The sequence below is a fragment of the Thunnus thynnus genome, chromosome 15, assembly GCF_963924715.1.
Source record: "Thunnus thynnus chromosome 15, fThuThy2.1, whole genome shotgun sequence".
NCBI classification, from domain to species: Eukaryota; Metazoa; Chordata; class Actinopteri; order Scombriformes; family Scombridae; genus Thunnus; species Thunnus thynnus.
In genome coordinates, this window is record NC_089531.1 from 10024527 (window position 1) to 10041628 (window position 17102).

Here is a 17102-nt window from a genome sequence, read left to right on the forward strand (position 1 = left end):
GTGATCAGCCTTTCATGTGACGGACGCCATTTAACACAGAAACACAAATTCAGCATGATGGTCACCCGTCGCTCCCTCCCCTCCCCTCCTCTCCTCTCCTCCCCCATCAGCTTCTTGTCCCTCCACAGCCATCTCAGATTTCTGTGCCACTAACCCTAACCCTGACAGACTCCGGGGTTTATAAATAGCGATAAGCACCATACTGAGAATGTCGGCCATAAAAGGGGCTGGCTTCTGTCGAGGCACCTTGGGACAGCGCAGTGTCCGCAGGCAGAGCTCCAAAGGAAGCAAACGGCAGCATGTGGTACAGCAGATTTACTGCGCAGGCAGGGCAGGAAACTTTACTTTGTTTGTGTGTGTGTGTGTGGGGGGGGGGGCAACTTTGGCTAATAAAATCCAAATCCATCTGGAAAAAAGACTGTTTTTTACCAATAATAGAATAAAACAGGGAAGGACGTCCAAGTGGGAGTTGGTCACCTGCCAACGTGGGAGCCAAACTTAGCCACATTAAATATCACCACAGACGAAATTTACCACTGGGTTTGTGTTACAGGGAAAATCTGTTAATCCTCTGATACGCTGTTGCACTGTTTTCTCTTTGACAGCTGAGAGACTTTGGATGTTTGTACTCGTAGTTCAGTTTCATGCACATCGTCTCCCAGAATTCCTTTTTCAAATGTTCCTGAAAAAGGTTGTGAAGTTGCTTACAGCTGCAACAATAAGTCAATTAATCCATTAGTCAATCAACAAAAAACTAATTGGCAACTATTTTGATAATCGATTAATCATTTTAGTCATATTTTTAAGGAAAAATGCCAAATATTTGCTGGTTTCAGCTTCTAGGATTTTATGGTTTTCTGAATATCTGTGGTTGGACTGTTGGACAAAACAATTTGAAGACATCAACTTGGTCTGTGGGAAATTATTACAGACATTTTTCACTATATTCTGACATCTTATAAACAAAACAACCAGTTGAGTAATCGAGAAAGTATTCTGCAGATTAATCAATAATAAAAAATAATACTTTGTGAAAGAAAGTGACAGAAATAGCAAGCACAGTAAGTTTTATCTTTGAAAACAAAAGAAAAAACAACAAAATGATCCCAGAAATGTAGAATACATCTAATTTTGGGGCATATATTTTTGTTTTGTGGTGGCGGCCCTGCACACAGAGGGTTCAGAGATGGATTGTGCATGATGAGTAGTTACTGTGCATTGATACACACAGAAAGCCAACTAGGGCTGCTGCCTCTCATTCGGTCTCTGTGGGCGAGGCAAGTCCCTCATGAGGACCAGGACCACAGGATTACAGGCGGTGTGGGACAGATGAGCAGCATATCTGAAATCAGCTGTCACTTGTAAACTAAAACTGCTACAACCATGCAAACTACATTAAGTGACAAGACAATGGACACGTAAAGCTGCAACTATTTAACTGTCATTTTTTCAAGCAAAATCACTTAACATTTGATTGTTCCAGGTTCTCAAATGTGACAATATGCATCTTTTCTTTGTCTTACATTATAGTAAAGTGAATATGTTTGTGCTTGTTTGTCAGACAAGACATTTAATAGCATCACCTTGTGCTCTAGGATACTGTGATGGGCATTTTTCACTATTTTCTGATGTTTATAGATCAAACAATTAATCGAGAAAATAATTGGCACGTGTAAATAATCATTAGTTGCAGCAGATTTTAAGTAAATCATAAAAAATATAAAGACAAACCAGCCCTTTAATTAGTCTTGAGGGGAGCAGGACTCCATGCTGTGTGAAGCAGGTCAGCCTCTTTTGTTTGGAGTTATGTGCATGAGAGCGACAGTATGTGAACACATGTGTGTGTGTGTGTGTGTTTCTTTGTGACGAGTGGACGACATGTTGGATCTGGGTCAGGCCAACCTCAGGAATCCCTGGCATCCACACCTCCCTCTGCACGTGTTTATACAGCAAATGTGTGTCTGTTGAATGTGTCTGCATGTGCCAGAAAATCACAGGATCAGAGTCATATAAAAAGAGATTAAATATCTGATGGATTTTCAATGAGTAATAAAGGTCACTCACTTCCTCAAAAATTCAGATTACGTGACTCAAGGAATCTGATATATTGGAAAAAAAAACACTCTACAGGATGTGTTTGAATGCTTACGTGCTGTCAAAGAGCACATGTGCCCTTGATGGACGCCTAAAACACTATACACTTCCTGTATGGATAAAAAAAAAAACGGAAATGCTCTTGGGCAACAAGTATCCACGCCCCAGGGAGAAGCAGAGGAAGGACATTCCTGAGACTTGAGAGCAAAAACAGCCAAAACACGCCTCCAGTTTGGGTGTCAGGAGAGCTGAGTGTGTGTGATGTGAAGGAAATATCAAAGTTTTACACCAATTAGCACATTTCTTTCTTACAACAATAAAAAAAAAAACTGTAACTACCCTTCCCCTGCTCCATCTCATGACAAACGACAATAGAACTGATTAAAGCAAAAGGTCAGTGAGCCCAAAATCAACCATGCATGATGCAAAAAAAAAAGACCACAAACTAAATGTCAACAGCACCGCTGCCTCTGAGGGCGCAGCAAAACTTCAGTCCTCACGAACAAACAAACCTTTAAACCCCCTCAGATTCTCTTGTTATGCCATGAGAGGTCAGCGGACCAACAGCTGTGTTTGTAATGAGCTCCAGGTTGCAGCGACTGGCAACAACAATGTGCACAGCTTCTAATCACTGCCACAGAAGGAGAAATGATGAAAGACAAGAGAACCTTCGATTACAGGCCACCCACTCTCAACGCCAAGACAGCTGCTGTTTTCTCTTTCTCTTTCACTCTCGTTCAATGTGAGAAATCTGGCAAGAAGTGAGTAATTTAATTTGGAAAATTGCTGCAACTTTACTGTTTTGGTTCCCTCTCAGCGCTCTCATAGTGTCGTTGCTGCAGTAGGCAGCTGTTTTCAGAGAAAATCTTTAAAATGTCATTGCACACTACCTGCTCAGCACCAAACAACAAACAAACACAGTTATTGACTTGCTGGTGAACATAGTGGAGCATTTAAGCTGCTAAAGAGCCAGATATTTCCCTCAGGAGTTGGTAGAGACCAAAACCAGAGCTAAAAGAGAGTGAATATTGGACTTACATTCACCAGGTGGACAGAAACACGACTCCAAACGGTTGATAAAGTTGCTCCGTGACTGCTGGATGTGTAAATAAACAACTGTTTGCTAACAAGTTCAATGTATCAACTGAGAAGGTTATGATATGTCAGTGTTTTGTTCACAGCTTGTTTCCACTGCCCACAGGTGGCCAAAAAAAATCAGTTAATGCAGGTTTAGTTTTTAAACACCACACAAATTTCCACTCACCTTCACTGTATTGGGAGTGGCGGCAGAAATCCCAAAATTCCCAAATCCCAAAACTCTCTGCATGGCAAGAAACCACTTGAGGTAAGTATGAAAATTTGTTTTTGTGTGTGATTTTAGTGAACTGACCCTTTAATAAAACCCCGGGACTGATCAGCAGTGACTAATTTCCTGGCTCCAAACAACCAAAAATATGACTGATCAGCAGTCAGATCAGCAGAAAGATGATTTCCTCGTGATCACAACCCATTAACTGAACACAGCGAAAAACACAACTTGCTATTAAAAGGTATTAATAAAGTACTGCAGTAATGTAAGAGCTCAAAATATCCACACAGAACTACAAGGAGAAGAAGAAGAAGAGGAGAAGGCGACAGGATGTTACTCCTCTACAAACAGGAGGGATCTCCAGATGCTCTTAACCACAAAGAAGTGGGTTACCCAGTCACAAAGACATAACACAGAGCCAAGCGTGAATCATACATGCATCATCCATTATTCACTTTTTCCTTCTTCTCTATTCAGTAGCTCAAGGTTGATACTAAAAATAAGGTCAAAGGTGATCCAGCGAGAAAAAAAAAAAAAAAAAAGGGAAAGACTTTTGGATCATTTTTAAATGGCGTCTGCTGAGAAAAGCTTTTCTGGGAGACAAGAGAGAAAATAGCTCAGGCGTGGTTTGTTGTGACTGGTCTGTAGTCAGGGAGTTTTCATTTCCTCTGCCATGACCTCATCATTAGGTCATCGTCACGACGTAGCAACCACAAGAGAGGCACATGATGTGCTGTAAATAAGCACAAGTCTCCACAAGATATGTTTGTCTTTACGTTGAAAAGACACACAGAGAGAAGAGAAAGAGCTGAGCAATAAGTGAAGTCCACTATGCAGACCTGCTCACTCTATGAGAGTGTTTGGTGTTTTAATCTGTTGACTTACAAAAAGACAGAAATTAGGGTTGCAACTAATTATTTTATATACCAATTAATTAAAATAATGATTACCAATTAATCCTTTGGTCAATAAAACATCAGAAAATGGTAAAAAAAAAAAAAAAAAAAGTTTTCCAACCAACCGTCCAAAAACCCAAAAAATATAACATTTACAGTAATGCGAGACCAAGAAAAGCAAAAAGTCACAATTGAGAGCCTTGAAGCAGCAAATACAAATGTTAAACTTATCAATTGATCATCAAAATACTGTAGTTGCTGATTAATTTTCCTGTGTATCAACTAATCGATGATTCCACTAATAGTAGCAGGTTTAAGGCAACGTTCTTGTACAGCTGCTTGTGTTGAGACAATATTAAACATTTATGAAATTTGGAAAGACATGTTTATATATTTATGTTATATATACATATTTATACATATTTTAAAAAAACGTTTCGTAAAATGCTGATGTCACAACTTTTAAAATATCCAGCCTTTTAAACACTGCTTTGTCTCAAAAAAAGAAGCAATAAGAACCATAGAAACAATACGATCAGTTACATGAAACAAATAGTCCCTTCACATCTTTAAAATATGCCTTGTATCCAGATTGTATCTAGATATGATTTAACCCAATTACATTTACACCTGGTATCAATATGTGTCTCCAGTGTCCACGATCCAATTGCTCCGTCCAGCTCAAACAACTGAACGTCACACCCTGCTCGCGTTTGCACAGGTCCAAAAAACAAAAAAAACAAACAAACCAAAAAAAAGATGGCAGCCATCCATGAAGCCGTGCTATTGTCTGGACTTTTGCTCGCTTTAGAAGAAGGGGAAGAAGCTGACACTTGGTCTCGTCTTAACTGCATCCACCAGTGTTTTGAATATCTATAGCTTTCTTGCTGCTTTCTTGCTAGTAGCTTAGCTCGCTAACTGGCTAATGGCTGCCACCTTGCTGTTTGGAACAGTCGCACCCAATTACATATTTCCACCCATGTAGTTGTTGTATGTGGATTGAAAACACAATTGCATTTATACTTGTGGTCACAATGCGTCTCTGACCACCTCCAGAGGTGGTTTGGCCGATTGGATCACAATCAGTCCTCATTTGTGCATTTACATCTGTACTTTCATGTGGTCAAGCACTATCCGGTCACCCAACATGCAAGATGTAAAGGGAGTTAAAGGGATCTGCACTGTAGCTTATCTCTGTACATGTTTATTTATCTCATAACCACGGACCACCGGCCTCCTTCAGACACTGACCACTACAAAGCAACCGTACTCCTAATTCAAGAAAGTTCCTGCCAATATTTGACTCTAACTAAGAATATTCAGTAGTAACTAAGTCTTGATTTAAGTCTATTTGTGATGGAAACTTCAACACAAGTCAACAAAAGAGCATCTAGTCCACAGCTGCCCTGTCACATTCTTGTTTTGGACTCATAAAGTAGGGCATAACTCTGTCTTGCTGACTAATGTTGACCTGGCAGCATGGTGAGGTGTGATGAAGGACTAAGTTTAATGTCAGCTGAGGTCTGGTTTCAGGACTGCAAGGGGAGTCATCGTGTTCGGTCCGGTCACTGGAGGTCAACAAAAAGAAAGATTTCACCGAGCAAAAGTCCATATTGTGCTCTATTTTCTGAAATTCTGACTTCAATAAAAGTTTGTATGAGTTTTAAAGTTCTTTATCTTTGGAAAATTACTAAAGAAAATGTGTTGAGAAGGGATAGATATTTAACATTAACATTTGAGCTGAATCGAGTATTTGATTGTAAGAAAGTAACTTGTCAACTATTTTGATAAACTATTGATGATTTAACTAGTTTTCTTTTCTTCCAAAATGTTCATATATGCTGTTTTTTTAAGTCTCCTACCATAGTGAGCTGAATATTTTCAGGTTTTACACGGCTGGTTGGACAAACCTAGCTATTTACATACATCAACCCTGAAAAGTTGTGATGGGCGTTTCCTATTATTTTCTGATATATTATAGATCAAACAATTAGTTGATTCATCAAGAGAATAAGATTATGAAAATAATCGTTAGTTGCTGCTGTAGTTATAATACTGTACTATTAATAGCAAGTTCAAAAAGCTATTACGAGGAACTGGGGTGAAGGAGATCCCTGACAATATCTTCTTGTATTGACACATATCTTGAGAGTGCAAGAAGATGCAGCTGGGAGAAAAAACTTTGAAAAACTGACATTACTCAAGCCTGAAAATGATAATACTGAAAGTTGAGGTGCAATTTAATTTTTACCTACAGCTGCAACTAACAATTACTTTCTAGATTGATCTTTTGGTCTATAAAATGTCAGAAAATACTGAAAAATACTCGTCATAATTCCCCAGAGTCAAAATTGATGTATTTCAAATGTCTCTGCTGTTTGGCATTTTCGCTTAAAAATGACTTAAAGCAATTATTCAGTTATCAAAAATAGTTTTCTGTTGACTGACTAATTGATTAATTGACTTATCAATGCAGCTCCAATAAAAACTTAAGAGGACAAAAATCATAATCTCATTATTTCATTGAATATTGCCAAGTCTTTCTGTATTTAGGAATTTTCTTTTATGTTTCTTTTATGTATTTAATGCACTTTTTGTACTGTGTAACAGCTCGACCCTTCTAATTTATGAAGCAAACACAAAAACTTCAACATGCACTGAATAAATCCATTCTTTCATTTTAGAAATGGCTTAAAGGAGTGGATTCAAAACCTCTATTCACTAAAATCCCCAGGACGAGGGGAACTGCAGCACCGACTCTGTAGTGTTTTGTTTGTTGCTTCATTTTGTGGGAAGAAAAAAAACAACATGCCGGAGGACAGGAACGTTACTTCACCGAGGTCAGACAACCTCTATCTGATTAACTGCAGCACTGATCATCACACACAATCAGATCTGGCAACCAAGAGGCTGTGTATTGTCAACCTGTAGACTGGAGGAAAACCTGACGAGCCGTGGCTAAAACATACTGGCATTTTTTTGCTGCAGTCTGGTGTTCATCTTCCATGCAGGAGGAGAGATTTTCAAGCATCCTTTTTGAGAATTAACGGACACAAAGAGGAGCATGCTAGCTGGGTCACCACGGCTCGTTGTGGGTAATGGAGAAGGCAGTGTGGCCTGTGTGCAGGAGACTGCAGAGCTAATCAATTGACTGGTGCAGCAGGAGAAGCTGCAGTTCAACCAGTTTAATGCTGCTGATCTGCCGCCGATGCATCCTCGCACCATCTAAAGTGAAGATCTTCTCTTTGCAACATGTTTGGGAGCTACTGTCAGATCTGTTTTAAGTCAAGATGGCTGCCGAGGTTTTAAAACAATGTTTATTATTATTATTTGTTGTCACGTCTCCTAGATGGAATTAGCTTTCAGTCATACAGTCTGTTAGCATAAGCCGTCATCTGCGCTCTAATATTAGAGCCTGTGCATCCTGTGACTGAGATGTTGTGCGCGAGTGACACATGTGTGATTGTGAGAGAGAGCTGCAGCGAGTTTAAGTGGGCATGAACGCCAAATGCAGCTACATCGGGGTTGTTATCTCCGCACACATACGCGCACTTCAAAGCAGGAGAGCGGGGCCGCATCTGTTAGTGATCCCCCTGAGGTTGGAGTAAACACATCAACAAAAACATCCAGTACATTTTGAAAGGCTGGGGACAAGTACGACAGGAACCAAACAAACAGATACAGCTGAGCATCTGTGAAGCTAGAATAAAAATAAAGAATCTCACTATTATATAAACTTTATTCACGGCTGCATGGTGATTATATGCTTGTGTAGCTGACATTTATTTAGGAATTGTTTCCTAAAATAATACGAGACATGCTTAAGGAAGAAATTTGAGCTCATGAGGTCTCTGTTGCAGCAAGCATGGCAAAAAAACCCCCCAACTATTTCATTCTAAAGATGAATTCAGACACATTAGTATTGATAAATTAAACTTTAATAGATGCCCCAGCGCCCTTGGTAGTAAAAACTGTGTTAGGTGAAGAATAAAACCAGAGATAGGGAGCGCCTCCGGGTTATAGCTGGAAGGGCCCCAAAGACATAATCAATACTGTAAGCTCTGTCTAATACATCAAAGTGACTTTTTAATATGTAAGACACATTCGAGTGCAGAGCAGCACAGATCTGAAGGGATAAAATCATGTAATCGTTCCCAGCAGCAATTGTAGGGCAGGAAGTCTAACCTAAATGTGTCCGTAGAGTATCCAAAACTGAACTGAAAGCTAAATCGAAGCATTAAATGTCTGGTCAGAGTCGTAATCCTGCTTTCTCATCATTAATCAGATACTTTCTGGGTTAAAATTAAAATTATGCCGGTTATTTAGTGTCCTTTGAGTGTGATAGAATTTAACATTTGGGAACTATATATCCCTCAAAGTACTGTATTGAAAAAAGCATCATTGTGGTATTGGTACTGAAATTCCAGTAACAAGTATCGACACATTTCAAATGAAATCCAGCCTTATCAGTAACCATTAGCCAACCGTTTTTCAAGAAAAGGTGCCTGACTGATGTACAAAAAGGTGACTAAACAATCATGAAAGAATAAATCTTCGAGATTGAGGAGAATATATAGTCACTCCAGGTCAAAGGTGAAGTCATGAGTCAGTTGGTGAAGGGGACATATCATGTTTTTTGTGATTTTCAGTTATCTTTATACTGTTATGTTGCTAAGGTCGTCCCATGGGTTGTTCATGTTGTCCAGTCGCATATTTCAGATCAGATTCGGGCTCAAACACGTACGGATGTATGTGAGAAGTTTCCATTTTGATTAAAGAATGAGAAAATGAAGTGAAGTCCTACAACTGACGCAGCTTCTGGGAGCTGGCCAATCAGGACAGAGTAGGCTCACTTGGAGGCGGGCCTTAAAGAGACAGGAGCCAAAACTGCCTTTTTCAGACAGAGGCTGAACTGAGGGGCTGCATTAAGAGCCAGTATAAGATAAATAAGGAGTTTTTTGAACTGTAAATCACACAAGGATACACCAGCAGAGCCCCAGAATATAAAAATATGGACCTGGCGATGTGCATGATACGTCCTTTTTAAAGTAAAAATCAAGTTGCAAGTCTTTTTTTTTGATTTTTGTCGAGTCTAAAATCATTAGATTAGGATTTTACTTTTAAAATTCGAAACATCCTCTGCTTGGTGCACTGTCAGGAAATGCTGTATTTTATTTTTCTGGCAGTGGCAGCAGCAGTTTATTTGTAATAAAAAGAGGAAGAGAAAGGGGTAGAAATTAGCAGTTTCCGAGCAGGGGCAACAATAGCCATTAATGACACTACCTATCAATGCTCGAATTTGGGAAGTGTGGGGCAAAATGTCACGGTTGCTCAGCACCACAAATATGTGCACACATTGTTGAATCAGAAGAGATTAGCACTTTGTTTGCCTCTGATTTCTCTCATTGCTTCCCTCACATTAGCACTAAAATAGGCACAGATGTATAGAGAAGAGTAGATGTTGCTACAATAACTCAAATCTATAAAATGTAATGTGACGGGTCTTCTTTATGACGAAACTCTGCCTGCCTCGCACCGTTTCCAAACAGGATTATGCTGCAAACAGGATTAATAATATCAATGTCACATTCATGAATTCTGCTTTTTTTGAATGCCGGATACGGAGGGAAACATGACTAATCTGTGCATAAGCTCTCAGGAAGATACATCATTCTTCTTCTTCTTCATATTCAGCAGCAGAGTGGAGCATTTCCTCTCCTTTCCTGTGCGAGCGGTTGGCGTCATGGCAGTGATTTATAGCATCTGGTCACAGGGCTCGCTGACGTGGAGCGTGGAGAGGAAAGGAAAGGAAAGGAAAGGAAAGTGCTCTGGCTCTGCTCCGTCCCCTCCTTTCTTCTTCTATCCTCCTCTCACACCATAACACAACTAAACCCCCGACTCCCCGTCCAGTTTCTCAGAGTCGCTCTAGCTGATCCCCTCCACACCCATCTCTCTCTCCCACCCGCGTGTACAAGCATTCAAGCCCCCAGGCTGCAAACTAGACACTGTTGGCAGAGCTGTGAGAACTGTCTGACTCCAGGAGATGAGAGGGAGCTTTGTCTTTTGGTTTCTCTCATTTGGAGTTTTTACTTCTTATTCTGACAGAATGAAATATTCAGATTAGATTAGGATTAGCGCAAATCCTGCATTTGATCTTTGTGATATACATGTAAGTAGAGCTGTAACATTAGTTGATTAATCGCTTAGTGGATCAAGAGAAGATTAATTGCAACTATTGTCAAAATTAATTAACCGAACCCCTTAGTTACTGTTGCTACGCCTGTGAAGCTTTCTGTTCTCGTACAGCACACGTGCCGTTTACAGTGTTACGGTAACAGATTCACTGCTCTAAATTCACAGTAATTTTTCAAACAATGGGTCCTTGATTTCAGGCAGACATACACAAAAGGAGGCTTCTCATTTTAAGCCGGCGACGGTCGACTCCGCCGACTGAATTAACTGTTGCTAACAGATTTTAATAGCTTGTTAAACTAACGTTAGCTCCATGAGTTCGCTGTCTTCATCTTACTTTTGAATGTTTCCAGTTGCCTCTTTCTAAAACAAAAAACCTGTAAAACTTGAGGATAAAGATAAAAAAAAAGTTAGCATCCTCACCAGTTTATGATTCATGAAGGAAACAGAAATATTGAGCTAGTTAGCACTTAAAGTATGCTAACAAAAAATGTAGATCCAACTGTTATATCTGATTTCCTTCAAACCTAACGTTACATTTAGCTTACATACTTACAAGACACTAGTTCAATCTATGATTTACTGTTTGTCAAACAAACAAGGACTGATTTTACAGTTACAAGAGAAAAGGCCTGTAGGAAAAAAACTAACCAGTGTGCTTAGCTAACATAACGTTTTGGCAGATAACGAGTTTGGCTGGGGTTGCTGGTGTATAAACTTCCTTAAACCCAATAAACAGCAGCTCTGATATAATAGCATTCAGAACTCCTCATTCAACAAAGTGGGTGTTTTTAACATAAACTGTAAATCCACAAAATCCAGACTACTATTGTAGGAAGTACGCTAGTTAGCTGGACATGCTAACGATTGCAGCTCACATTACAGCAGAAAACTCAGTTTAATCTATTTCTTACACTTTTGCTTTCAGATTTTTGTATTTTGAAAGGCTAACAATAAGCCACTGTCCTCTACCACACTTTATATACAGAGGATTGCTCTTACTACAGCTTCATGCACACCGATTCAATGTATGGAGAAATCCAAAGCTTTACAGGCCTGCCATGCCTAATTATAGTTGCGAAACTATGATTGAATAATGGCCAATTGTTTCAATCATTTTTCAAGCAATAATGGCCAAATATTCACTGGTTCAGGCTTGTCAAATGTGAGGATTTGCTGCTGTTAGTATATCATTTTAAAATGGATACGCAATATGGAATTTTGGACTTGTGGTCAAACAAAACACGCAATTTGAAGACGCCACATTGGGCTCTGGAGAATTATATTGGGCACTATCAGTATTTTCTGATATTTTATATACAAAGTGATTAATTAGATTAATAGATACTGAAAATAAATGTTAATTGCAGCCCTACAAGTATGTAAATCAACTCTATTTACAGGCTGAAAACCCAAATCCAAGGTTTCTTCTCCTCTCCTCTACTAATGCTTGAGGATGACTAATGAGTCGAATCAAAAGCTGGTGGAGGAAGGTTTCTAGGCCAAAATCTACATTTCCAGGCTGGCTGCAATTTTGAACATGTGCCAAAAACATAACGTCAGCATGACTGGGAAGCTCGCTGGGCCAAAGGGAGTCCACGTCTCATGATTACTTCCACAGAGGAGGGTTTATCTGAAAACTGAGACTCTGTATGCAAGGCAATAAGGCTGCAGGAGACAAGTACTATGGCACTGCAGATATCAGGAAAGAGATTAGGAAGAGGTTGTAATCTGTACAATACTCCTTTAGGAAACATTTACAGGAGATTTTTATCTGTATTTTTGGCTGTATCACACAAAAACTGAATTGTCTCAGCAAAGGAAGGCAGTGCCACTCCTATTGTGAACCACAAACAGAGTCTTTGAACATGTCACGTCTTGGAGAGATTTGACTCCAGGATTAGCAGACTTAAAGGGTAGGTTAACAATTTTTCAAGTCTGTCTTAAAAAAACAGTCAGCTACCCACAGGAACACTGAAAGAGTTTTTCCTGGCTATAATCATTCCTCCTGTCCATACTGGCTATTAAATAGATCCCCTTCAAATGCGTTTTCAATGTATGTGATGGGGGCCAAAATCCACAGTCTGTCCACAGTCATATTGTTCAAAAATGCATTTAAAAGGTTATCTGAAGCTTATATGAGGCTTCAGCAGTCTGAGTCAGTCATATCAAGTGGATATCTGCCACATTTATAGTCTTTTTAGCATCAAATTCCCTCTTTGTGTTTCCTTGTTGAGCTGCGGTAACAAAAAGACTTTGGAACTAAAAAGACTGTAATGTTGAAAGATCTCTACTTGATTTGACTGATTTGGACGCTGAAGCTTCATATTAGCTTCAGATAAACTTTTAAATACAGGACTGTGGATTTTGGCCCCCATCACTTACATGGTTAGGGCATTATGAAGGGATCTAGCTGTGTTTCCTCAAAGAAAACTCTGGTCTTTTCTGCTCAGCAGCATCGAGTCTGAAACACTAAAAGGCAGGAAACTAACTCTGATTAAGTGGCATAATGTGGCTGGTTGACTGGTTTCATGGAAGTATGGCAGATGACAGGAGAGATGAGGTCAGGAAGGGTAAGAGTGTGTGTATGCAGGGGGTTAGTGTTAGGGATTTGGATGGTCTACATGCATTAGGGCTAAACCAAAGGTCCGCCAACCTCAAACCTGAATAAATCACTTTGATATGGGATTATGATCCTCTCTCACAGCTCTGCAAGCACACCAGGCTGTAAAAAACAAACAAACCCTGGCTGACTTTTCTTTTCTTTTGTTTTTTTTTTCTTCTTTTGTCTGTCTTTTCTTTTTTTATTTTTTTTATTTTACAAGAAAGAGGCTCTCAGAAAGGAGTCACAGAGAAAGAATGTTTCTGTTTATCTAACGCCCCTGCCTTTTTCAGTGTCTAGCATTCCTGATAACGTTCCACGCTGATCATCTCCGGAGCTCTCAGTAGAGGGCCTGGAACCAAAACATGCTTTGTTATTCACTTTACGTCACATATCGATGGGTGGATTTGTTTAAGAACAATGTACGCTTTGTCAGTCCATCAATATTGACTTCTGACACCAAAATTACACCAAAATATAAGAATTAACACAAAGATTCAATGATTAAACTGCATTTTATAGCAAAAAAACACCTTTTAAAAGTCCTCTCTCTCTCTCCTCTTAAACACACTGCTGCAACTAACGATTATTTTCATTGTCAGTTAATCTGTTGATTATTTTCTTGATAAATTGATTAGTTGTTTGGTCTAGAAAATGTCAGAAAATGGTGAAAAATGCCCAAGGTGCACCCTCAAATGTCTTGTTTTGTCCCAAACAGTCCATAAACCAAAGATATTTCATTTATTATCATAAAAGACTAAAGGAAGTAGTAAATAATTACATTTAAGAAGCTGGGACGAGAGAATTTTAGTATTTTTTCTTAAAGAAATGCTCAAAATGATTCATCGTTTATCAAAATAGTTAATTTCCTGTCGATCGCCTAACAGCTTCATCGTTGCAGCTCTACACCGCTCCTCTTCTTCTTCCCCATCCTCCAATGTATAGACACCCACACATGCATCGACAAGCCTGCCTTTGCGGTGATAAAAAGCTGCTGCAGACGTTTCTCCCTCCATCCAATGCTCTCCACATCAAACAGAGAGGAGAGGAAGGGGGGGGGGGGGGGGGGGACGCCACAGAGCAGAAAGTCACCTTCTACCAAGATACACAGGTCAAAGGCAGAAATGGAGGTGTGCAGGTCTGCATGAGGCTTCTCCTCTAGATTAAATGTGCATCATTCTCTGGTCTGTGGGCCACTTCAAGAGAGGCTGAAACCATCAGCTGGAGATGCAGATGTTTAAGCCAGTAGCTGCACTGCTGAAGTGTCTTTGAGCAAGACACTCAATCCCTGCACCAGTGAGAGATGAATGAAGACTTTTCCTGCAGGGATCTGTTTATATCTCAGTAATATTGTTGTTAAAGTGGTTGTTTTTTGGCAGAGAAAGCTCCTGTCTCAGGTCTATGTCAGGGCCATTTTTCACCCTGTGCACCACTGACGTGTTTGGTAATGAAGACCACGGCTCAGTGCAGCATTTTTCCAGGATCTCTGCTGGTTATAGAGATGCAGACAGCCCGCACTTTGCTGTGGAGGAATTACAGAGTGTTGCCAGGATGGACGAACATCCTGTCTTAAGATATGGGTGGAGAAATCTGATCTGCAGCTGTTGAATGTAAAAATTTCCGAGCATTTCTCTGGTCACTGATACACACCCTTTTATTATAAAAACAATAAGATGAAATAGGGAAATGACCTGTTTCATTATCAGAAACCACCCTACTCCCATCTTAATTTTAATGCAACATTACTCATGACCTATTTCTATATTGGCTGTATACTCACATGTCTCTGTTAGAGTCAGCTTCTGCTCCAAATTATGTCCAAGGTCTGTATAATCCATTGTTTCCATTCAGGCGGATCGCAGTGCCTTTCCAGTTGCTGTCATTCCTCAGAGTCGCTCAAGTACAGGAGATGAAACTCCCGGTACAGATCAGCCCAAACACGCCCTTTGTAAATCCAACCGGAGTAGAGGAAAAAGTGGCCAAAAAAATAATAATAATGTGGATATGAAGAAGTATCCGACTGAAAACTGCGGGGAATGTCTAAAATGTTAAGTGAGAATAAACTGCCGTCAGTGTCTTGTTTGAAAAAAAGGCACAGATCCTGTGGGTGTACACTGTCTTTAGTGGAAAATCTACAGTGTGAGAATAAAAAAGCTTCAGTGCCACAAAACCACAGGCAAGCTACAAAACATGCGTTAGTCACATCCGGTTAGAAATTTTCAAAATAAAAAAGATAGTATTTCTTTTTGTTTGTTTGTTTGCTTGTTTTTTGTTTAATATAAAAACAAATTCATGTGTGTGTTTCCACTTTGCTTTATTGGAGCTTTCAGTTGCATCTTGAGGTTTCTCTTCATTAGATGAGTTTGCTCTGTTGCCGTAGAGACAGCTCTTGCAGTCGCCATGACAACTGAGTAACATCCATCTGTGAGATGTGGTTGAAAGCTCCGGAAAAGGCTTGTAGCTGGCCTTTAAATTTAGATTTGTATGGGTTTTTTTTGTCAAATTATTGTCTCCAAAGTCAAGAATGAACTTTTACATATCGTTGCAAGTATGTTGTTTTACATATGACTAAGGCAATAATGAATAAGTGAACACAACAATCTAAATTTTGTGGCAGACAGCTTGGATAAATAATCTGTAGTGTTGTTTTTGTGAGAGACTGTGTACATTAATAAACATGAATGCTGCAATTTAATGTTCTGTACTAGAGTTTGCTTAATTTTTTTTAGTTCATTTTTTAAATGTCCACAGCTCTTTGGTGGGTCACAGTAAACATAAACAATGACAGACAGGGCAGGAAACATAATATTAAAGTTAAGATTAAATTGAATGATATAGCCCAATTAATGAGAGAGGTCCCCAGACAGGAACCTGCTGACTGTTCCCACTTCACGTTTAAAGACTAAAGGGCTCCTCGGCTGTGCAATGACCTACCTGAGGAACTCTGGTTTGCCACATTAGTGTCTTATTTTAAATCAACTTTTGAGGACTTATTTTTATCGAAAGGCTTTCTTATCATTTTTCTTTTATTATTATGTTTATTTTAGTTATTACTCTTAACTGTTGTGTTGTGCTGTACTTTATTCTTATTCCTCATGCCTGCCTGTTTTGCCATACATGACTGTGTATGTTATTGGTGTGTTTTATGTGTTCATTGTAAAGCACTTTGTAATGCTGGTTTGGATAAATGCTATACAAATAAACTTTATTATTATTATTATTAGTAGTAGTAGTAGTAGTAGTAGTAATAGTAGTAGTAGTAGTAGTATTAGCAGTATCATGCTTGAAATGCATAGGCTACTTGTGAAATTCGTTTAGGGTTAGTTAAGCACTTAAACTATTTAATACTTCAATATGTTTTTACCAAATAATGCATTTATAGAATTGTATGTAATTGTATTGCAATTAAATTTAAAAACAATATCTAATTTCAAGAGTTACATGCCAACACAATCATTTTATTCTGAAGGCGAGATTGCTTTATTTCCGGTTACTTTCTCAGTCTCCTGAGCTTGACGCCGCCGAACGCCACGAAAAAACCGCATGCCGGACAACCGGACTGTACCATCTGTTTGGAAAAGGAAGGAAACTCACTTATCGATTGGATATGTGACCTAAAACTCTGTCCAACATATACTGAAAATGTAAAACGGTACATTTTATTCATCTTTTGTCCTCTTTCACTGATTTTAGCTGTCGAACCGGGACACAAGTGACCTGTTTCTTGAACTCGGTGAATGGTTTGACCCATCAGATGATTTCCAGCAGCTGTAACCAGCCCTGCTACTCACAAGGAGGTGAGTTGTCATAACAGCGTTTTTAAAAGGTCTGTCTGTGTAATTACAGCACAATTAGCTCTTAATTAGATGTTAGTAACGGTGAAAGACATGATTTACCTCACAGATAACAATCCATCGGGTGAAATACATATAATATTAATTTTTGATAGATGTATATGCCTGAATTTCCACAGGAAAACAGAACTCCCACAGGAATATCACATGAAAAA

At 39.2% G+C, this 17102-nt stretch overlaps 1 protein-coding gene across 4 annotated transcripts in view; it reads right to left on the bottom strand.

The window, feature by feature from the left end:
* The window catches only part of LOC137198624 (MAP7 domain-containing protein 1-like), a 47209-nt gene extending 31966 nt beyond the window's left edge, over window positions 1-15243 (bottom strand). For 3 of the 4 annotated variants that reach the window (XM_067612482.1, XM_067612481.1, XM_067612480.1), the window contains exon 1: window positions 14874-15243. In XM_067612482.1, the coding sequence (XP_067468583.1) occupies window positions 14874-14940 (67 nt within the window). In that variant the 5' untranslated portion in view covers window positions 14941-15243. The remainder of the gene's footprint in view (window positions 1-14873) is intronic. The other variant, XM_067612483.1, reaches the window with a different exon arrangement.
* Between the last annotated feature and the right edge of the window lie 1859 nt (window positions 15244-17102).